Source organism: Toxotes jaculatrix, chromosome 15 (assembly GCF_017976425.1).
Source record: "Toxotes jaculatrix isolate fToxJac2 chromosome 15, fToxJac2.pri, whole genome shotgun sequence".
Taxonomy (NCBI): Eukaryota; Metazoa; Chordata; class Actinopteri; family Toxotidae; genus Toxotes; species Toxotes jaculatrix.
Genome location: NC_054408.1, coordinates 8,501,637 through 8,524,970, shown reverse-complemented (window position 1 = coordinate 8,524,970; position 23,334 = coordinate 8,501,637). Strand labels below are relative to the sequence as shown.

At 42.6% G+C, this 23,334-nt stretch overlaps 1 protein-coding gene across 4 annotated transcripts; it reads right to left on the bottom strand.

Annotated features, from left to right (window-relative positions):
* Nucleotides 1-2,321: 2,321 nt before the first annotated feature.
* aff3 (AF4/FMR2 family, member 3) lies at nucleotides 2,322-18,008 on the bottom strand. Of its 4 annotated transcripts, none has more exons than XM_041057850.1 (19): nucleotides 17,851-18,008; nucleotides 16,108-16,152; nucleotides 12,433-12,507; nucleotides 11,899-11,932; nucleotides 11,736-11,793; nucleotides 10,443-10,500; nucleotides 10,026-10,060; nucleotides 9,657-9,840; nucleotides 5,817-7,832; nucleotides 5,537-5,664; nucleotides 5,243-5,402; nucleotides 5,046-5,149; nucleotides 4,816-4,879; nucleotides 4,157-4,293; nucleotides 3,969-4,040; nucleotides 3,758-3,851; nucleotides 3,584-3,633; nucleotides 3,261-3,466; nucleotides 2,322-3,141 (listed from the first exon to the last, which is right to left on the bottom strand). In XM_041057850.1, exons 1-19 carry the CDS (start codon nucleotides 17,920-17,922, stop codon nucleotides 3,020-3,022), a joined length of 3,714 nt encoding a protein of 1,237 aa, XP_040913784.1. In that variant the 5' UTR covers nucleotides 17,923-18,008; the 3' UTR covers nucleotides 2,322-3,019. The 4 variants fall into 4 exon arrangements, with proteins under 4 accessions (XP_040913784.1, XP_040913786.1, XP_040913783.1 ...); XM_041057851.1 differs by lacking the exon at nucleotides 17,851-18,008 and adding an exon at nucleotides 16,477-16,568 and having other exon boundaries at nucleotides 2,323-3,141; XM_041057852.1 differs by lacking the exons at nucleotides 16,108-16,152; nucleotides 17,851-18,008 and having other exon boundaries at nucleotides 5,817-5,896; nucleotides 6,101-7,832; nucleotides 12,433-14,109.
* Between the last annotated feature and the right edge of the window lie 5,326 nt (nucleotides 18,009-23,334).

The window sequence follows — 23,334 nt, the reverse complement described above, 5'->3', positions numbered from 1 at the left end:
TTTTCAAAATAAAATATTCGCTGACCAGGGAACAGTCATACATGATGGCGATTATTATTATTGTTATATTAAGTTTATACGACCATTATTATTTTTTACGTCATTTCAGGTGTGTGTGGGGTGATAAGACTTTGATGAATGGGAGAGATAAATTCTTTCAATCATGAAAAAAGTCTTTATAATTTATGCTGTTGAATACTGTAATCACATAATACAACTTCTAATCATCATGTATGTAAAAAACACATGAGTGTGAACATATATTTTATATTGTCTGACCATTCCCATCTCCCAAGCTCATATTTCGTCCAACAAAAGCTGCAGTTTATTGTCAAAAACTCAACTTCCTGTTTCCCTGTAGCCTTTTCTTAGCTAGCTTGATCCAGTTCATCCCCGGCTTCTTGTTTTTAGCTTCACGTTGTATTGTAATGCCATCACTTTGCGGGCAACTGAGTCCACGGCATCTGAACTGACTGTCCAGTAGCTCTCGGAGGCTCTGTACGGTTTTAAAAGCACCCGCTGTGATACGTTCACACCGATTTACTCCTTGGGTTAGACACGAAGAGGAGAGCCGTTGGCGTGAAGCTGTTTGACGCTGAAGTAACCGTTGGTTATCGCACTCAGACCGATTGTTCACCTTTGAAAATCTGTGCTTGAAATCACGAGTGCAGAGAGTCAGTGCGCCCACGCGGCCTGCTTAGACAGTCGATTAAGAGCAGTCGAGGATTTATTTATTTATTTACGTCTGCCGTGTGGTACTGTCTGGCTCCGAGCACGGTTGTCCTCAGACGGCCCGGCACACAGGCAGCCAAACGGCCGTGACGCAGGGACACGTGCCGGATTAACGAGCCAGCAGCGCAGGCTGTGGGCTCGGTGGTCCGCTCCGACAACCTCACACCGTGACAATTATATAAAAAATACAGTCTCTGAAAAAGAAATATAGCACATTTGAATCCACTGTCACGACTGCTGTGCATTTTTTTTTTGCACGTTAGTCAGCTGCTCAGCGAATGGATTCAATTATAATGCAGTGAAATTGGGTCACTGAGGCAGCACCAGAAAAGCACGGAGAGATGGTACCACCTCAGTTCAGAGCCTCCTCAGTTGTTTCTTATGGCTTGTCTGATCTGATGTAAACTAATTTGACTCAATCAAAAAGGGCAACAAAGGATAAATTAATTGATTTTGATTAACTAATGAGTTCAATTAAAGGGCAGTAGAGTAAGCAGATCATGGTCTGGGGAAATATAAAAAGGTCTAATTGGGTGCTGGATTTGTTTGAAACAAATCTAATTTCATAAAATTAAAGAATCTAGGATGCTATTGACCCAAGGCTTGTTGTGTCCTGAAGAGCCCCCTTATTGGTTGGTCTCTGTTGCTATGGTACCAGACATCGGATGCTGAAGTTTCATGTGTGACTTCTGTGTTGGTGCAGCAGGAAGTACAGTTGCAGTGATGGAGAGAGAGTGTGTGTGTAAGAGAGAGGGAGAGGTCTGCACAACTGGACTGACTAATTAGTCTGAATCACACACAGTCACCTCACGCCTAGTGTGTGGGTGTGTTTGTGTATATGTGTCTATGTGTGTCAGCGATAGCAAGAAAGCCAGAGTAGGACAGAAACAACCTACAGGATCCTTTCTTAGACAAATACATCACTACATAAACACACAAATATACCCTTCCAACAAAGTTATGATCACTAAAATGACATTAAAAAAAAAAAAAGTCACTGTGAGAAAATAAGAGCAGGGTGGTCAGTGAGATGGTTGAGTAGCTTCTCAAAAATATTGATGGGTGGGGGACTGTCAGCCATTTCCAGCCTCAGGGAGAAAGCTGTGCATTGTGTATGTGGTAAAGACCACATATGCCACAGGCACTGGAGGACATAGGATTGCTTTGTGTATTTAGGGCATCCTTATTCATAAGTAATCATTGGAAATTATGTAGAAGCCACAGAATAAAAGAAAATCTGCTTACTATATGTGTACACCTACCCTCAGTTGCTGGTTTATTAGGTACACCTAACTAAAAGCCCAACGCTTTTCCTTTATTTGTCCAGTGTGAGCACAAATATACAATTTTTAAAGAATGAATGAATGAAATTAATTAACTAACCCTTTAGTTAACAGTAGCCTAGCCAGTTTTTAAAGGATGTCATAGGCTGATGATTTGAAGAATGTTTTAACCCACACTTGGCCCTGTAATCCTCACCTTGATAGTGATGAAAACTCAACTCTACCCAAAAAAGTAAACTTACCAAGAGGAAGTCTGGGTGGCCTCTTTAACTTCATTTTTCATTCAGTTACACCACCACACATTCAAAAAAGGGACAAACAGACATTTTGCAACCTTTAATGTTGGTAACTAGACTCACCAACATTTTATTCCCTTGGATTTTTTTCTTTTTTTTTCTAAAAATCAATAATCCATCAAATATTGCACAGTAAAAACACATACAAGTTAAAATATTAGAGATTTTAAAAGTAAGAGTCATTTAAACCTTCATTAGCAAAAGATGCTGACAAGTGTTCTACTTTGGAGAAAGTGGTATATGACTGAATTGTCTTTTTTTTTAAAGCATCTTCTCCTTTTTTGGCCCCCGAGAAACAGTCCGCTGGATATCGATTAATTCCAAAGTATGAAAAAGGCTTTGTATACGAGTTCTTTGAGATCCAAGGGACATTTGGCAAATGAGTAGAGACCTCAAATCCACAGTGCAAAAAACTCTTCAGATTAATCCAATGATGAGGAAGAAGGAGCATGTAGTAAACCTGTGAGATGTTCAAGGTTTGCACCTTCAGAAGGCTTTGCACACAGTAAGGCCCAGAGGGTGAGCACTTCAACGTCCTATGAGGAGGACAAATGTCATGCTCCATAGGATTTTATCCAACTCCATTCCACTCGGCACAGTAGGCATCAGTGTTGTCCTGTTTGCTGCATAGAGATCCAGAGATTTGTCTCTTCTACAGTAAATAAGACCTGGAGATTCAGTGAGCAGGTTACGGTAAATCCCTCCTTCTTAGTTAAGTTTGGCACTAATGCGTATCCACTGAAGAGCTTGTCTGGTGTATTGGACTGTGTGAGCAACACTACTGTGAAGAGTCAATGGTCCAGACAAAGTGTTCAAGTAATTGAAGAACTCTGTGATGAGAAAGGAAAAAAATGCTCTTATAAACTCTGCTGTCATGGGTGGTCAAACAGAAACATCTGATATCTGTGGCTTATTAGCCAATGTTAACAATGGTTTTCTGCACACATACCTTTGTTCTCCTTTGCAAGGTTGTCAGCCACCTCCCAGTACTCATAGCTGTACAGGACACTGTTAGTAATGTTCAGGTGATTTGCTGCCATCTGGTGGATGCGCTGGGGAATGCTTATGACAGAGGGGGAGGCGTTGCCCCCATGTGAACCCCGTCCATGGTGTTTGGCATTGGGTGAGAGTGAAGAAGGGGGTCCTCCTGCGCCCCTGAGAGTCAAAACACATGTACAACAGAGTGATGGTGATCAGTGAAGTTTCAGGGGCTGAAATGGAAGCATTTGGTTTAAACAGACAGGCTATTATACAAAGTTATTATCCACCTACTTCCCAGAGTCATTCCAACCGGGTGGTGTAGTAGGCACTTTGGAAGAACTCTGTAATGACACCATAAATAAGACAAAAACTTATCATGATGTTTTTCTCCTACCAAACACTGTCCAGAAATCTGTGTAAATAGCAAATCAAACATGTTTTTTTTTTGTTTTTTTTTAGATTTACCTTAAAATAGTCCAGCAGCACTTTGGAGTATTTCAGTGCATGGTCCTTCTTTAAACGAAACATCTGCCAGTAAAGTAGGGCAAGGCATCGGAAACTGTGAACACACAAGCACAAGTCAAAGGGACTCAGACGGACCACAAATCATACTCAGAATGCAGGTCCTTCAGCGTGATGATAGATGTGACATAAACAGAGGAGATGACATACGCACCACAGAACCGCCAGCTGTTTGTCTTCCTGTCTTGCCCCAGGGCCAGAGTGGCTCTTCAGCCTCATTGCGTACCTTAAAACACAGGACTGTTAACAATGGAGCTGTGGTTCATGTAATATGTATGAGTCTGTTCTTTATGTCCAAATTCAAATAACGAGTATCTCTTTTTATATTAATGTCTAATTCACCTAATTAGCTCCACTGTCTCCGAGTACATGGTATATGGAGATTTTGCCTCAAGTGGCCCTTCCTCCATCGCTTTCCCACATTCCATGAAGGAGAGAGCAGCGTCAACGTAGTTCACAGCTTTCCCCAGCTTGTCCACCTGAAAAAAAATGGCAAAGATGAGAGTAAATATTAAAGGAGTAGATTAATATTTTAGTTTTAGGTGTGTAAAACAAACAGGAAATAGGTCTTCAGCAGGATGTGTTTAGCCTAGAACAAAAACTGGATGGGGGGGAAATGGCTGATATAGTTCCATCAAAAGTACTTTCTATCAACTGTGTGGCTCCACTCTTTTCTTCTTCATTTAATATGTTCCTGTGGCCCAACCCATAGCCAGACCCATAGCCAGAAGTATAGATGTACTGTATTTAGTATATCTGGGATATTGCATGTTTCTGTCTTTGTATCATCCCTGGAGCTGTGCTAAGGTGCTATGTAAATACAGTTTTACTTTCTTAATTCCTGAACAGGGAAATTAAATTAAGGAAATTAAAATGTTGCTAAACTTCTCATCTTACTCCAGGTAAGAATGCAAATGGCTGGATTCCCCCCAAAATTGTGTTTCTTCACTAACTGTGCAACGTTTTGCTTCACTGTCGACAATTTATATTCAAGGACTCACCATTGCGTCGGCACGGTGCTTCATCCTTTTAGCTTCATGTAAGTAGTACTCAGCATGGTGTGGACTAGGAAGATGAACAAAAATGCAGAAAAATAAAGAAAGTGGAGTCAGAGTTTTTTATTTTATCAATAAGTCACAATCACCAGCCTTTCCTGAGTCTTTATCTGACAAACAACAAACAGTGAGAGCTGTGCAGTGATGCAGTGCGTGGACCATGTATGATTGCTCACGTTTCATGGTTTGGCAAGGTCCCCCTGTGTCCTGTAGTGCCCCAGGACTCGGACGGGGGCTGGATTTGTCTTGACACTTTTACACATTCCACCTCCAACTTGGGCTGAGTGTACAGGTTAAAAAGAGATGCATTATACCAAAATGTTGCAAGCAGTGGAGTTGTGATGATCTCAGTAAGAAGTTGTTTTTTTATTACCTTTACAGCAGAATCTCTATTCTTGTCTTTCTTCTGGGAGTGGACATGATGCTGCTCTGAAGATTTGGTTTTGGAGGGAGGCTTAGTGGACTCTGGGCTGATGGCCAGTGGAGACAGGGGAGACAGGGGCCTTTTGCTGTCTAAGTACTCCTCCAAGTACCTGTAAGTACACACACCCACACATGTACATTGACACAAAAACACGATATGGGTCTGAAATATATATATATACTTCACCCAGTGTGATTACCCATACAGATATGAGACAAAATGGTGTGTGTGGTGTTTTCTTACCCATTGTGTGTGGTCTCAGTCACAAAGTTGAGCTCTGCTGTGTGAGCTGACGACTCTGTGCAACCTGAGAGTTCACTTGCATGAGGAAGACTCCTCTTGCTTTCTCTGTGTGACACACCATTCTCCAACTGGTCACACACAAACACACATACGCATGCTTTGAAGAACGTGCCTATATATCAATGTTTTATGCCTCATTTTCATGCATGAAAATGTGTAAAGACACACAGCACATTCAACAGAGAGGAAAAAAAGCACATGTACAGTACATGTCATCTACCTTGCGTTTCCTTTTGATGTCTTTTGTTGTGGTCTCAGGTGTATATAGGTGTTTCATAGCCTCTCTTTGTTTGTCCTTGGCTGATGAAGAGGAGGGGGGAGAGGAGGAAAGTTTTTTAACAGTAGGATTAGTAGTGCTGTCCGGGACCCTTTTGAGAAGACAGAGATCTATGTGCACAACCAGATTTCTAAGCCCTCGATGGGAATGCACTGTAGTCTTATCACTTCGCCCAAAAGGTACTAAGGTGTAGAGTTTTTGCTTCGCCTCACTCTGCTGCCCCTCACTTGGATTAGCTGAGGTGGGTGGACCTCTGGAGTGCACCACCTTCGGCCTGCTGGTGTCAGGTCTGTCTGGGCCTTGCTGCCCCCTCCTGGTGAGTCTCTTGTGGGAGGTAGAATCTGCTGGAACTTTGGTGATCGGAGCCTGATGTTCAGATTCTGAATCTGAATTTGAGGAGGAAGAAGACGATGAGGAGGATGATCTATGAGGAGTTGGGGAACGTGACGTAGGAGGTGAAGGGTCTGGCTGTATCTCTCTCTCCACACCTCTCCCTTCCTTTTTTGTCCTCCCCTGGTGGTGTGAGTCGTCTTGAAGGCGGTGTCGCTTGGCGTTGGTAGGCGGTCTCTGTTTGGCCTGGACTGTTTGCCATTCGTGTCTACGTTGCTGCTCCCTCCTCCTCCTGTTTTCCCCTCTTGCTGTCTCCTCTCTCCTCCTCTGCCTTTCTATCGCTCCCTCCTCCTCCTCTTCCTCGTCGTCCTCCTCTTCTTCCGCTGAACTCTGGATCCAGGGACGTCTCAGTAGCTGCTCCTCCGCCAGCCTCCTGTCTTCCTTTCTCTCCTGTTTTCCCTGCTGTTTTTCCTTATGTCTGTCCTCTTTTCTCTCGTGTTTTCTCCCCTCTCCTGGGGTCAGACGATCTCCTCTGTGGTGTACCTCCTGTTCTTTAGATTGGGTTTTTTTCTGGGATACTTTTGTGTTATGAACATGCACAGGAGTTGACACTGCAGCCTCCCACGACTTGGCCTTAGGTTTTAGGCTAGGACTAGCCCTGGAGTTTGACCTACTACCAGAACTACTAGCAGCTTTAGAGGTAGATTGGGAATGAGTACTCTGACCAGTGTTGGTTTCACGACTAGCAGGAACTAGGTGCTTTGCTCTTGTGGGGCTATGTTGTGAGCTGGGTTGAACCGGAGGCCTTTGCTTGTGGCTGGAGCTGTGGTTGGATTTGCTACCCTGGATTTGCTCAAAATGTAAGGTATGTTTGGCTTTGGGAGCCTCAGAGAGCTGTTTAGAATTTTGCTGAAAGTTAGACTTGAGTTTAGATTTGTGGCTGAGACTTTCATTAGAATTTAAAACAGCAGAGGCCTTGGGCTTGCTTTGGCTTTGGTCTTGGTCCTGTGTGAGTCGAGTCTTGGGCCTGTGCTGATGCGTTGGCTGAGGATGACTACTATTTGTGGGCTTGTTTTTGGTGTCGGGGGCAATCCATGACCTAATTTTAGTCTTGTGGGGATTGGTTGTTAGGCTAGGTTGTGTTTGGTTCTGACTCTGAACCTCAGGGTAGTGATGAACCCTTGAAGGAGGAGGTAAGCTGGGGCTTGGGCTTCTTGGAGGGTCTCTAGGTATAGGGCTAGGGCTTCGGCTGCCTCTTGGGCTCCCAGATGGACTGAGACAAACACTTGGAACTGGACTGAGGATCAGGCTATGCTTCGGGCTAGGGCTGGGACTTGGGCAGGTGCTGGGGAATGGGCTGGGGCTAGGGCAGTAGCTGTAACCAGGGCTAGGTAGGGGGCTATTGTTAGGGCTGTAATTGAACTGTGGGCTGGGAATTGGGCTTTGACTAGGGCTGTATTCCTGGTTGCTGTCCCAAGACCTGGCTGGAGATGGGGTTCGCTGGATGGGGGGAGAGGGCAGGCGTCCTGTAGTGCTCTGAGAAGGATCCTGTTCACTGCTGGCAGATTTTTTCCTGGACTTCTTCAGCCATTTATCCAACTGCCACTGGGCAGCATAGGGGGGATCAGCCTTGAGAAAGCAGAGAAAAAGAGAGGAACACAAATATTAATTATAAACTAGACACATGAGTTCCTGAGAAAATCTTAGTGTTGTATGTCACATGAGTTGTTTGAGCATGTCAACCTCTTTTTAATTCAAATGAACCTGTCTAAAGATCTGACTGCATCTTAAAAACAAGAAAGTATAAGCTGTGTCTTGATTTCAGGAAATCTGCATGGAAAAAATAAATAAAAAATAAAATTATTCCTCCTACTTTAAGTGGTAGATTTTTTTTCATGTTTTAAGAAAATATGGGGTTAGGACTCAACAAGAAGGATATTTTTGCAGGGAATATATGCATCCGATTTTGAAAGGTGATCATTTGAAAGTTGAAAAACCTTGCTCAGTAAAGTAACCAGTGACTCATGGATAAATGCTCGTTGCACATCTTTTCATGCACTGATTAAGAGATAAGGTGCGAGCAGTGAGAGTGAGGGATCACTTAACGCTACATTTAACCACGTGAGAAATGACACATATCTCAAACAAGTGTGCACATACTACAGCATCTACACATTCCAACAGAGCCATCTAAAATGCACCACATTTCTTGCACCTCACTGACTCAGCTGACACAAATCTCCAAATGACAAATCTGGATTATGACTCATGTTTAAAAATTTAGCTCAGTGAAAACTTCCACTGGTATCATGACCTCCTTTAAACAGCTTACCTGCTACATAGTCTCACAGTTCACATCTATGCTTACAGTAGTTCAACCCCCCATCCAATTATGTCAAATGACTCACTTAATGTTTGCTTAACAACTGGCTTGGTCACCATAAGAGAAGAGCATAGGAGGAAGCAGGAGTTTTTACTCCCAAAAAAAAAGAAACAGAGGATACTTACGGCTGGAGAGCAAACTTCTTTCTCTGTCTCGCGTTCTCTTTTTCTCCCTTAGCTGACTAGGAGCTAAATTAAACCTCTACTCCTCAAGTCAAACAGTGAGCCCCCCCCGCTTCCCCACATCCCTCGCCCTCTTTCCAGAGAAGACACTGCATCTCTTGTACCGTCTCGGGTGCCCTCCCTCCTTTTTTTTTTTCTGACCCTCCCTCTTTCTCTCACTACCTGGAACTCTGGATTTGCTGCTTCCAGAACTCCAACCCCCATCTCTTCCCTGGGAGACACTCAAACACTCCATGTAAATGAAAAACACATGGTGTACACCCACCCCCCGAAAACACACACTCCATTGCCTCCGTTTCTATAGGGGCCCAATGCAGTGGATGTTTAGTAATACAGTCCACTATGTCATACAGGGCCCTCCATTCATAAAAGAGGAGTAGGTTTCCCCTTCATTCCCCACATAGCACATTTTTAAAACCAACCCCCACAATGCCCTTTACCTCCGAAAGCCCATCATACCTACCATGCTCTACACTTTCACATTGAATCACCCATTCAATATTTATCTGCGATAATGACATTCAAGCCAGCCACATTCTCCTGTGAGATGTTGTTTTGAAAAACAGGAAAACTCTAGTTGTTGTTCTATGTCAACATGAACCTGAGGCTTGATGACTTCCACCTCCTGAGGGCTTTCCTCTTTAAGACTCAGCCTGTTGACATGACACCCAGGCACTAATTCCCAAAGCTACCCCTGCTCTTCGACCCCCCATCCTCCTCCTGTTCTAGAACTCACATGCATTCCTCATTCCTCTCTCCCTCCCCACACCTGCTGTCAACTGCCTCGTGGCCACCACTCCCTGTAGAGAATTCACCCTAAGGCACAAAAATAAACGGACAGAGAAGATAGAGAGCAGACGAGGAGTCTGTGTGGTTCAGCACTGGTACCTCCTTGTTGTTGCACGGTGGCTGCGTGTTGGCGGGCGAAGGTGGATCCGGGTGAACTCCTGGGCTCGAGCTCCGGGAATGAAGGCTACTGCTGCCCGACTCAGCGCTGGAGTCTGAGCCTGAAGAGTCTGAGCTGGAATGTCTCACCCGTCTGCCATGTGTGTGCGCTCGCTGTGCTGACAGCCTGTCAGTCAACACACACACACAAACATCAGAGAGGGGTCAGCATAGGTCCACAGCTGCGAAGAGCACGCACCATGGCCAGATAGATACGGTTGTTATTCATGGCACACACGGTTCGTGTTATGTTTACAGACTCAAAAAACAAATCAAAAACAAATATGCACATGATATTTTGTAATTGAGTACCTGTGTCTGTCCCAGGAAGCTGACTCATGAATGCCCTTCAGGGACACAAAACAAAAAAACAGAAACTAATCATCCACAGCAGTAACACAGTGAACAACTTCCTGCACTCGACATATTACCTCTGCTGCTTGATGTCTTTATACAATTAGCAGCAAAAAAAGGAATTCTGAGTGCCACTTGTGCTGCATATGGGTGTGTGAGCACACAATTAAAAACTATCAGAAAAAAGGGCATCCTTCAGCAAGAGCTGCCAAACACTCGTCATCATAATCTTTGTCTGCCTCTTCAACTATGCGTAATAGCATGAAGATCAGCCTAGGTCAAAACCACTAAAAGAGGACTATTATTTTGAAAGCACTTTGAAACACAGCGATTTGTTTCCTTGGTTTTGGGAGAAAGACGCAGTGTGTTACTTACCCTTTGAGTGTCGTCATCATCATCATCGCTGCTCAGCTTCAGGTCATCAGCAAGCATGCTGTAAACAAACATACAGTCAGAGAAAGGGCACAGTGTTGTACACTTAATCATTAGGGTTTTCAACAGAGATGTTCATGATCCAGATACCAGTTCTCTCTCTGCCCCAAATGTAACATCTGTATACATCACTGTGTAGAACTAATTACTAATTAACTAATTAAAGCAAGAGGGTTATAGGTTCATCTGGGCTCTTCTGTGTTGAGTTTGCATGTTCTCCCTATGCCTGCGTGGGTTCTCTCCGGGTACTCTGGCATCCTCCTACAATCCCAAAAACATGCGTGGGTTAGGGTAACTGGCTACTCTAAATTGCCCATAGGTGTGAGTGTGTGCGTGTGTGATTGTCTGTCTTGTCTGGCGACCAGTCCAGGGTGTACCCTGCCTCTCGCCCATAGTCAGCTGGGATAGGCTCCAGCTCCCCGCGACCCTGACGGATTAAGCGGTATAGAAAATGGATGGATGGAACAAGATGCCAGGGAATGAATGGTATGACTGAATGATTGTAACTGATACCAGAAACATGTAATCTTTTAATTATACTGATGATGAAACTGTATTAATGTGGATTGGTCACATCATGCTTGATACCTGGTCCATTTCATAGGCAAAGCACAAGTGCTGATACCTATCCAGTGTATTGGATCTATGCATTCCTAGTTTTCAACACTTTCCATTAAAATCAAATACATTCAAATAACAAATAAATAACAGTATATTTTTAAAATTTGACCAGCTGCTAATACAGTAAGCTTCTGAAAATTGTGGGGAAAATAAGACTTTTCCCAAATATTTTGGAACTGTTGAATCTCAGTAAACTGCTGTATTACATAACAAAGGCTGTGTGATAATGTGAAACATGCCTTTGGCTTACACTACTGAACATGTGTTTCACATTAAAAGGAGGATGTATAGAGTTAACAAACAGAAGCACATCGGTCTCCACTGACAGCTTCCAAGACTCTTGACTGACCTTTGACCTGACTTGTGTTGCATAGCCTGAAACACTCACACCATTAGCTGAGTGACCCCTATACATCTACCTCCCCTCGCTCTCTTTGTCATTAATGTGTTTGTGGCTGCTCAGATGACGATGTTCATGAATTCATTTGATAAACGTTACAGAGAAGAACACGTTGGTGTGCGTGTGTGATGTATTTTATCATCTGTGTGCTTTGCATAGTTGCAGTTCAGGTTTGGTGACCTTTGGTGGATCATGTTTCCTCATGCCCCACTTACGATTTGTGAGGTGCCACATGAGGGTGACGGGTCATTCGCAGCTGAACATCCCCCCGACCTGACAGAGAGAGAAAACATATAAAATAAATCATACATTAAACATTCAATAGAGAACCAGTTGTAAATATTGCACGTTACAGATATGCCATCAGTGAAGACTCACTTTGCCTCTGTTGTGTAGTTAGTTGTTTTGCATCCTTAGGACAGAGAGAAAACAAAAAATGTGTGTGAATTGTGCATAAAAATCTTTCCTAACACAGTTAAAAGCACTGCACAACCACAGTTTAACATTGTCAGACACACAATGGTCAGAGAAAATCAATGCAGCAGAATCAGAGACATCGTCCTTCTCATTCCACGCCTTTGTCTTCGTCCTCAAAACCCAGGGCCTACATTGCCCACAATGCAACTCAACTGTTGACAGTTTGGTTGGAGATTCAGGTGTGCCATGCTCATTGCAAGTAATGAGGACTGAGCATTTTCACACTCACAGCTCCGAACAGTACTGACTCAACTGACATCACTTGAGGCAAAGACTTCACACTCCTCCCTCTGGAGCCACAAAAGGTTTTATAAAACTCTATGTTTTATACATGTGCAGTCGTACTCCCCAAGACCTGCAAACAGACTTTGATGTGTGAGTTCCTTCAAGTTCCTCTTCAATTATGAGAGACAGACAACAAACACACTCACATACCTTGGGGCTGTAGAGGATTCGTTGGGCCTGGTCACCCCCTAAGGCCTGCTGGGACGGCCAGGACTGAGTCATGTCCTGTGTAACAGCAGTGGGGAGAGAAGGGGGTCGGGGGTCAAAGGTGAATTGTGAGATGTCACTGTGAGTGATGATCTTCACATACAGAAACTCCAGGCATCCTAAATCTGTCATCAAAACTTTCCTTATTTCTCTTTGATTTAGCAGTAATTTATCTCTCCAGTTTACACACATACAGTGCAGAGAGCCTCATTTGACAGCTGACTCTTGTTATCAGCACAGTTCCTCCCCAGCAGGGGGAGTGTGACTGGGTGGAAATAAAAAAAAATGCAGGTTGAGAGATGTGATTTACAGTACATGCTTGGATTCTGAGTGTGTACTTTGCAGTTGTGTCAAGATTTCTGTGCAATCATTTTGGTTTGATTGATCACTAGCTGTATCCTTTTCCAGCCATTTCAAGTATCCTCTATATTTTGTGTTCTATTTGATCTTTTTATGTTTCACAGCTCTTTGGAAATTGAAATTTCATGTGGCTGTGATCACTCTGTGCAATGCGTGATTTTCCATTTCAGGAGGATAGATCTGAGTGTCATTAAACTTTAAAGCTGTTGATATTTTCAATGGTGCCAATCTCAAATGTGTGTAATCAGTGAACTAGAACATAAGACACCTCATCAAAACATTTGTTGCCTGTAAGGCGGCCCTGGGGAGATGAACATGAAAGACGTCAGGTGGCTCGGGCCGCAACAAGGAAACATCGTTCCCCAGTGCAACAGTTAAAATCATACGGTACAAATCTAGCCAGCTGAAGAATGTACAGTTAAGGTGGAAATTTGTAGAACTGAATTGGTTTAACATTTTGGGGAAGAACTGGGAAGGAAGGAACTAAAAGAAGCATCCACCCATCAACCCTGGGCAGCTGCAGGAAACTCTGATACCATATCTACGCAGTCAGCTTTCAGTCTACAGGCTCTATCTTGAGGCACTGCTGTGACCTATGTCTGCTGTTATCAGAGCCAAAAAGCAGTTCTACGGGGAAATGTATAGGGACTAATATAGTTCAGGCCACTGAAAATGGTGAAATTATTATTCGACTAAAGATGTAACAGAAATTTAAATCAGTGCAATTCTGGTAACCGATCATTTTACTTATTTATAAAAGAAAAAACACCAAACATTTGCTGGCTGCTTCCTCTTGAATGTGAAGATTTTCTTGCTTTTCTCAATTTCTTATTACTGTTAACTGAATACATTTAGGTAAAATAAGCAATGTTAAGTCACTACTTCTTAGGTAACTTGTGTGAATGTTGGTGATTATTTTTGACACTGTACAGACTAAAAATAAGGGAATCATTGACAAAATAATCACTATGTTTATTTAATATGATTATTATTGTTAGCTGTATACATAGCAAAATAAACATATTCAGCTCTTGAACGCAGTTGAAGCGGGTGAACTTAATTGCAGCCGAGTTTACACACGCACATCAGAACGCCTAAACAGCATAATACATTTTTATGGTAATGGTCTAACTCTCTGTTCTGCACACCCCATCCTTTACCAAATCCTTATTATTCCTAGGTAGGATTACAGGTATTTGCCAAAAATCATGTCCACCATCTCCCAGTCAGTATGATGGTCTGTTACCATGTGCTTTGGTAGAATAAATCTTGACATAAAAATCTTAAAAAAAGAGGATAAAGAGGAGTGTATTGAATAAAACATGATAAATGAAACATTACGAATTTCCCAGACTTAATTATTTTAAGTACATGTGATGAAGGCTCACAGCTGGGTGACGGTGTTTGTGTCTGTCTGTGCATATGTTCACAGGCACATCTCACTGAGCACCCTGGGGGAAGCTGGATGAGTCTGTGATGATTACACATGATTATATACCTGGACTATCAAGAAAATGTACCCCATTTTTTCTTTGTTCTCTGTGCACGGCACTCGAGAGGAAACCAGCCTCATAGTGAGAGCTCTGCATCTACATCACACCACCGTTGCTGGCTCTGATTATTATCTCTGCTCATTAGATTGCCCCCAGTCACAGTCAGACAAACAGGGCCGCGTGGTTGCTGACAAAATGGCCTGATTTTGTACCATTCATTTACCATTGTAGCGCGATCTGGTTCCTCAGCTGTGTCACAATGTGGAGACACAGAAGTTCTGTGTGCAATGTACAGTATGTGTGTGTAAAAGGACACGAAGCTGGAGCAGTGATCAAGCACTGGAAAAGGTCATGTGTTATCAGCTTGGATGTTTGAGGGTTTGTGTATGTGTGTGTCGGTGGCTGAGTGATCAGGTTGTGTGGTAACAGGAGTTAAAAATGAGAAGATCTCATATCTGTCTGTTCAGTATGAGGCTACAGCCACTTGCCCCTTAGCTTAGCTTAGCATAAAGGCTAGAAACTGGGGGAAACACCTAAAAAAACCAAACAAGAAACCCCCAATATTTTTCTGTTGGTGGTTTTTGTACAAATTAAATAAACAAGATGTAATGTATTAACCAGTGAGCTACCAGGTGCCGAGGCAGCTAGCTGTTTCCAGTCATTCTGCTAAGCTAAGCTAACTGGCTGCTTGTTGTAGCTTCACATTTCCAGTAAAGACATGAGAAATGCTATTGATCTTCTTGTCTAAATGAAAGCGAATAAGTGTGTTTTCCTAAATGTCAAACTATTCCTGTGATCTCAAATGGGAGTCTGCTGTAAGGGCATTCATTTCATTCATTCGATGCATGATGACATTCATGAGAGGATGCATTTTTATGAACCCGGTGGGTGACTCTAAATCTTCTCTCTTCCTCTTCTCCTCTTCTCTCTTCCCACTCTCTACAGTAAGCCCCGGAGGGCAAGTGTTTCCTCTCTCTGCTCATCCTTTCACTTCATTATCTCTCCTCCCTCAGTCACCAAGGACACAGCACCAGCCCTCACCCCTTTCCTCCTCCAACAACAACAAGGCTCCCAGGTGGAGCATTATGTGTTGCTATCTGCCTCCCACCCTTTCCCAGCCCATGGTCTGCATGTCTATTCTTCACCTCTCCGTCCCACACCAGTGACAGGACATCCTCTGCACTGCAACATGCCGTAAAAAGACAGGTCACTGACTACGATATCTGTGAGATTAGAACTGAAATGATTAGTCATTTTAGTCAAATAATGAATCTGCTATTATGCATATCATTTAATAGTTTCATTATTTTTTTACTAAACATTCTCTACCTCCATCTTTCCCAGTGTGAGGTTTTGATGCTTCTCTCTGTTTAAAAGCATTGCAAACAAGATCATTTCTCTGCTCCCAGCCTCCAATATAAAATAAGAGATTTTATCTCAAATTGGGTATTTTGGGTTTTGAACTGTTGGTCAGTCAATTTTTCACTATTTTCTGACATTTCATAGAGTAAACAATCAATTGATTAGTCTGAAGAGACAAACAAAAGATTAATCGAGAATGAAAATCGTAAGATGGTGCAGGTGTTTCCCCCTCTAAGCAATGACATGCAATAATCTGCCCACAGAATCTAAAGACTGCAGTGACTCAAACCCAACATAATCAAATGCAAATACTTCACAACATTGATACATATAATGAGGAATGAATTTCATCGTTGCAAAGGTTTAAGGTCAATTATTTAAAAAATTTTAAGTGATTCGTTACCTCCAGAATATCTTTGGCACAGCAGCGGTGTTGGCTTCGTGTTACCTGTGCAAACAGAAGTGCAGAGGTGATGCTAAATGAGGACAAAGTCACAGGAAGTAAAGACTGACAGCTAATGACAGGGCGTTTTGAAAAACTTGAAAAAACAAAAACAGATTAGCTCATTTATCAACTAGACAACCACCCGTAAAAAGCAATTGTTGACTGTGCGGACAAATCATATTTTAGCACCTAAATTACAGCAAAGTTGGTACAGTGTGTATCTCATTTAAAAAAAAGTACACACACGCGCGCCAACACGTTCAGCAACAAAAGTGTCTAATATGCAAAATAGACACACACACTCAGAAATACAGTACATAAACTCACTTATGTCTTTGCTGAACTTTCACGTTTCAGTCTCCATCACAAAGACAGATACACGTATATACACACGCTAAAAAAAAATGTTCACCCTCTGCACTCTGCTTCCCGCCTTTTTGCTGTAACATTCACACAGCAGTGTAGCACTTTACTGTAAAACTCACGCACGCACACAGTAATTGTGAGAGTTGAGAGGACGTTGATGACTCATATCTTAGAAATCACAGCTGCAGATGATCAGACGGATGCTATTACTGTTGCAAGCAACTTTCTGTTTCCATCCATGTTAGGCAACCCCGTTTTCGCTCTTTCTCTGTCTCTCTCTCCCTCACCCTCCCCCACGTTCCTCTCTTTTTCACAATTCGGCTCACAATTCAAATTCACTTCACTGGCGTGAAAGCCAAGGACCGTGCCGCTCGAGCATTAATTCAGGAGTTGCTTTCTGGTGCTTTGCCTCTCACCTCTCTATGCACCACTCTTGTCTTTTGGTGCCATCTGTGCAGCATAAGTATGCACAGTAGAAAATGTGTGTGTAGTGCAGCGTGTATGCGTGAGCGAGTGTGTGAAACTGTTTCTTCTTGCATGCATGACTCACTAAGGTCAGTGTCTGAGTGGCTGGACTTCAAGCCCGCGGATAGAAAACACTGTGTGCAAAAACTGTTTGATTATGACAACCACAAGGCAGTTATGAGGCTGTAGGCACTAAATGGAAAACATAAACACAGGCAGACAGCATTTTAGCTCCCTGTGGTGGTATATGGGCAAAAGTCAGGCCTGCTTACTCAGTTTACACTTAAAGGCCCATTAGTAAGAATATTATCATGTGCAATGTGTTTCACACGTCCATACCCTCTAGCATCACAGGCAACAGCTCTGGTGCAATACCCAGATGGGTGAAATCCCTCGGGGACAAACAAACCACAACCCATCATAACACCTGCAACAAGCAGCATGCAAGCCAGCTACACTACAAACCACCTGTTGCATTCTTTAGGTATATTACTGAAGCTATGCCCATTTTCTGGTTGTAATTGGCACTTTCCAGCTGTGTTAAGTGCTTTTTAAGAAAGACTGAAGACTTTTAGTCTTTATGAAGATCATAGCACAAAAGAGACGACTCTGCGGCAATCAACACCTGTTTTTTATTTCAGTATTCAGTTGAATGTAAGAGTAATTGTTTACAAATAACCTTAAGCTACTTTATGCACACACAATGGCTCCCTTATATATGCACTAGTATGGCGCAAGAATACCAACTGAACGACTCACAAAACAAAGCCAAACTAGTGTAACTGAACCGTATGGGACAAACAAATACATAATCACAAGTTTTCATTCTTTTCACAAGTAGTCAACTCCATCCTCCATGCACCCTCTCACCTGAGAATATGCGCATCGGAGCAGAAAACAGACAATGGAAAGTTTCCCTTTGCCACCGAGGACAGTAGGCATGGTTCCTGGATGGTCAATGCTCTCCTCCGGTGTCCATTCCAAGTGAGGACTCGCGTTACGAGCAGCGGATGCGGCGTCTGGCGCTGACAGACCGGCTCTTCCCTCCCCCCGTGGATCCGACGTGTAGCTGCCGGAGAGCCTCCTGTGTCACTGAGGGAAGACAGAGGGCGATGTAGGCGTGCCGGTAACGTCAGAGATGACACACACGTTGCTCACGCAGGGAGATCACGACTCAGAGAGCTCCCGCGGATGCTCGGTACCGCGGCTGTCGTATTTCGAAATGCGCAATTTGGATTTCAGTCGCCATTCAGAGCTGCAAAACACACCGGAGACGTGACACTCGGTGATGAATTAAGTTTCTGACATCCAGTCCAGCTCACAGGGGTGTAGCTATGAATTATGGGGGCCCCGAAACCTGCATTAATTGATTTTTTTTTTGCCACTTGGGTGCAGCGCAGCAATCTGTAAAACAACCTCATAAAACTCACTTTTAGGCACTGAGCGACACTGATCATGGTTCTGGCCATGCCACGAATTCTCTCTCCTTTTATCTTCATTTTGGTCTCAACTAACTCCCGAAGGAAACATCTGCCTGAAATGAGTATCTCTGAAATGAGAGTGATGAGAGCATGTGAATGAAAAGAATAAAGTAATCAAAAACCAAAACAATGCTAAAATGCTCATTGGAGGTCACCTTTCACATTACACACAGCCGTTGTTAGTATAAAAATATGAGTTAAACACTGAATTGCATCTTCAGAAAACCCCTTTTTTCATTCCTATGAATCAGCAGTCGTTATTTCTGTTCCCCTACAAGGCAGCTACACGCACACAAATTAAATATAAAGGCAGTGCCTACTATTGATGGTAAGCCTTTACAAATATCTCTCCGAGTCACAGTGTGACTTCTGTCCACAGCTAAGAGACGTTTGATTTCCAGGCACAGCTCAATCTGTTATGTTACACTGTTTTCATTCACTGGTTCCCGCTGAAGTCCAGGAACAAGCATGGGAGTTTTACAAAATCTCCATTTCAATTTTTTTTTCCCCAGAACAAGTGAGTAAGTGGACCTTTTGCTGATTTTGTTTTGTCAGCTGCTTTTTCCAAGGTCAAGGATGACTTTTTTAAGCCAGCATGGATGAGAAATCTCAAAGGTGCTCAGAATCATGCAAAGTTTGGACATCTGCGTGCAGTTTCAGGACAACTGAGAAAACTCAATCTGTTCATGAGGACGGCATGACAGGGCCAAAAGCTCCAGAAAAAGTGGGTAAGTGAGCCCAGAACTGAGGTTTTTTTTTAATTATTATTGACAATAGATTTGTTACATTTATTTTACTTGGTCTTATACTTTTGCTGCTCTGCTAGAAGAATGTTCTCAGGCAACTATGTTGTTTTATAGTTCCCACTGTTTGTATTGTGCACAGAGTCTATACAGTTACTGTATATCATAGCTTTTTGACTAAATGTATGTCGTAAGTCAGTGACAAAGTTAAGTTTGTTAGTTCCTGTTGTTGGCTACATTCCTCTTTAGCTACAGAAAATGTATGTCTGATTGTCTCTCCTTCCTCCTTCTTGGCATTGTGTGCTTGTCTAGTCCATCCATCATTCTGCTTAATGCATTCTGGCCTGTGAAGTGGCTCTGGGTCGCCTTGAGTTTGCCTTATCATAATAAAACATGAACTGGCTCACATGGCTCAGCGGGGGGGGGGGGGGGGGGGGGGCTGAGAGAAGAGGGAGAGATGGACACAAGAAGTTTGACATACTAGGGCACTGCCTACATTGATAGGTGGGACCATATTGGTGATGCCATGTTCCTCAAACATTTAAATACTATTACATTACATTATTACACACTATTACTATGACAGTAGCTTAATCTTTACAAAGACAGAGGGAACGATTTTCATTTGCCTGAATCTGGAGTTTGGTTTGGGCTACACACCCCTGACACAACAGTGCCCCTTATTTGTTTATGGCACCTGTCAGAGACTGAACACAGGGGCAGCCCCAGAAATAATGCAAAGACAAATGGAACTACCTACAAATTTCAGATACTGCAGTTAGCTAGTTTTAGTAACAGCACTAAAAAGGGTACAAAAACAATACTGAAAAAAGACATAAATAACTCATAGCCAGTCACAGTTTTGTGCATTATGATAAATCCTTAGAGCAGTAAGTAAAATAGTGATTAAAAATAATCAATAAATGTTGTTTTATGTAACATGATCTAAGTGAAAAGCGACACAGAGAGAGTCAAAGATTACTGTTGTTATATGCGCCAGTGTAATTTGAATATTTCTGTTATGCACCACTGATAGTGTGAGAAGGAACTCTTATTTACTTGTACAGGCCTGAATGCTTGTACACTCAGTCCTTCAGGTACCAGTCCTCGTCTATAACATCAGTAAAAACGCCAGTTCCGGTGGCAAAATAAAATTGTCAATCAATGCAACAATTAATTGGCAACTATTTATATAATAAATTTGCTGGTTTCAGCTTCTGAAAAGCTCTCTGCCATGTATGACAGAGAGCTTTTCCCTGCCATACATGAAAGTATGACCATGACGTTGTAATGTAAAGTGATTCATTGAACAAAAATAATTGATCGATCGCAAATTAAAATAATGGTTAGTTTCAGGCCTAAAAAATGTCAGCCCTTCTCTGAGCCACATGTAGGCCGGTGCATTTGGAAATGAAATGTGAAAGCAGGATGAAAATCTAAATATTAGAAAAACACTCTGAATATGACACAATTGAGTAAAACACCAATGCTGACCATAACCTCAGTGCTAAATCATACAATTTATTTAACACCTCTAAGGCAGTGTCAACAAAAACTGAACATTATAGACATTATAAAAGGAGACTACTGTATTGGATTGCATTAGATTATGGTTGGATATCTTGTGTTTCATCCGGATGAGTTTGACTCAGAGCATTTGGTCCTGATATTACAGAAACTCCATCTTTCTCTGAATCTTTTCTGTTCCCCCATGCATGCTCACAAACCTACCAAGCAGAGAGAACAGAGAAACAACATAATTTTCCTGTGGAACAGAGTGGAAATGTAGGGATGGGCTGGGAATGGAGGGATATGAAATGCCTGGAGCCAGTCTCCACAGCCACACAGTAGCACCCTTAGTTACAGACCCATGGCGACAAGACCTCCAAGGCACAGAGGGATCCCTCGACGCTGCCTGTTTAGAACACGGCTGTCCTCAAGAGTCAGCCTTCCTGACAACACACACACACCCCCTCTGTCACTCTCACACACAGGGGCAAAATGAGAGAGAGTGGAGATGGAAAAGATGCTGGGAGAGGATGAGTGGGCCTGAGCTAGGTTGACTGCCCCTGCAGCTTGCTTTGGTTGCCATGGAGATCCTGGGGGTATTCCAGATTCCTGTAGGTAGAGACAGTAAGGTGGGAAGTCTATCTAATATCAGTGAAGAATCTGTTATCTCTTTAACAAGCACTTTAACACACGCAGGTGCTTTGAGACAATGCCTATTATAAGGACACTGTAAGGACATGTCTTCAGTATTAGGCCTAAATTTACAGCCAAAGTTACTTAGCAATCATCAATATACAGGTGATGGAGATTATTAGTAGGAGATAACTGGCTTGTTGCTGACTCTGAAGTTTGTGTATTGCTTTAGGCCACCCAGAGGTGCTAAATGACAGCGTCCATGCAATGCAGGATGTTTAGATCATGAGATCATTAGACACTGTGTGGAGAGAGCCCCACCCTGTGGCCAAAGTGAGAAGTGAAGATGTACTACACTGACACTTCCTTCATTACTGTGATGTGCATCTTAAATATTCTGTTTTTCTTTTTGCCTCCAGCCAAATGCAATAAGAGGGCTAGATAGTGTATTTTTGGGTTAATAACACATTCACACGCACACACAAAGCCTGTGACTATGCCTTTCATATATGAGGATAGGCTATGTAGTTATGGTGTGATGTGATGTAATGTGATGTGTCTAAGGCTGCGAGTAGCAGTTATTTTTGTTATGATTAATCTGCTAACTTTTTTGTGCCACACACCGTTTTTATATCAATATAAAAGCCAGAAAACAGTCAACCAACAATGCATACTGTCCTAAAGCCAACGATGGCATACAACCTTCAATAAAGAGAAACAGACATATGAAGAGAGACAGATGAAACTGTCCAAACTGTCCAAACAGGGATCTACAAATGTTTGGCATTTTAGTAGCTATGGGTCATTTATTTATTTATTTAACCAGTCGTTTAAGCAACTAATTGTTTCAGGTCTTTGTGTCTGGATGGCTCAGTAGTCCAGCCCTGGTCACAGTCTTCTTTGTGTTGGAATTTGCATGTTTTCCTACTCATTCGGGTTCATGCCAGGTGCTCCACTTTCCTCCCATGGTCAGGGGAAAAAAAAAAAAAAAAAACAGGTCAGCTCAGGTTGAACTGAACTGAATAGAGACTCTTAACTGCTTTTCAGTGAGAGTCTGTATGTCCCTGTGACCAACTGTCCATGGTGTTTCCTCTACCTTTCACCTTAGCCCCATAGCAGGTACAGGTGAAAATACTGTTGCAGGTAAACAGAGATGAAATTGTACAACACTTTAAAGGACAGTGTTCTTGAGCAGTGGTTTCCAGCCTTTCCTGCTTCTGACTCTTTAAAATAAAAAAAAATTCAAATTTTTCCTCCTCAGATAACATTTAATTTGATGGATTTAGATGCCTGGAGGTGTGAAAGTGTCAAGTATTTCACAATTAGAAATAGCAAAAATGAGAGAAAACTGAAAATTGACATGATCTTGCATAACATAATCATTTTTCCTCTTTTTTTTTTTTTAAAAAAAAAAAAAGGATTTATCAGGTTAAGAACCTTTGTTATTGGGGTAGATTAAATCCATAAGAAAGAATGAATCATAACAGTGATGTTTGAGAATCAGTGAGGTGTTTTCTGGTCAAAGCAGATCGTCAGGGCTCAGTGCTCAAATTCAGTTGTCTTGACATGAATTTTCCTGCCTGCTTTTTTCTTTTGTGTTGCTTTTGTGTTTGTGAAATTTATGTCTTGAAAATGTCGCCAAATTTAAATATGGTGTGTCATTAATGAAGCTGGCGCTCAGCTGTTTCAGCATTTCAAATCGAGACCTGTCCCAACAGATAGCCTGTTGCGAGGCTATAATAATAATCATAAAAAACGGATAAAGAAGAGCAGGATATGCAAACCCACGCAGAGAGCCTATTCATGTCATGCCGAAGTGTCCTAACAACTGGTTGGACTGGCTTGTCCTTCTGGCGTGATGTCATCCAATGGATGAGTGGCTGGCGGCTGCGGTGCGCATGTATGCAGTCCACTGCCTCGGCGCATCACAGCGAAACCGCACTTGACAGCTTGCCAGGTTAGGGGGGGGGGGGGGGGGGACACACACC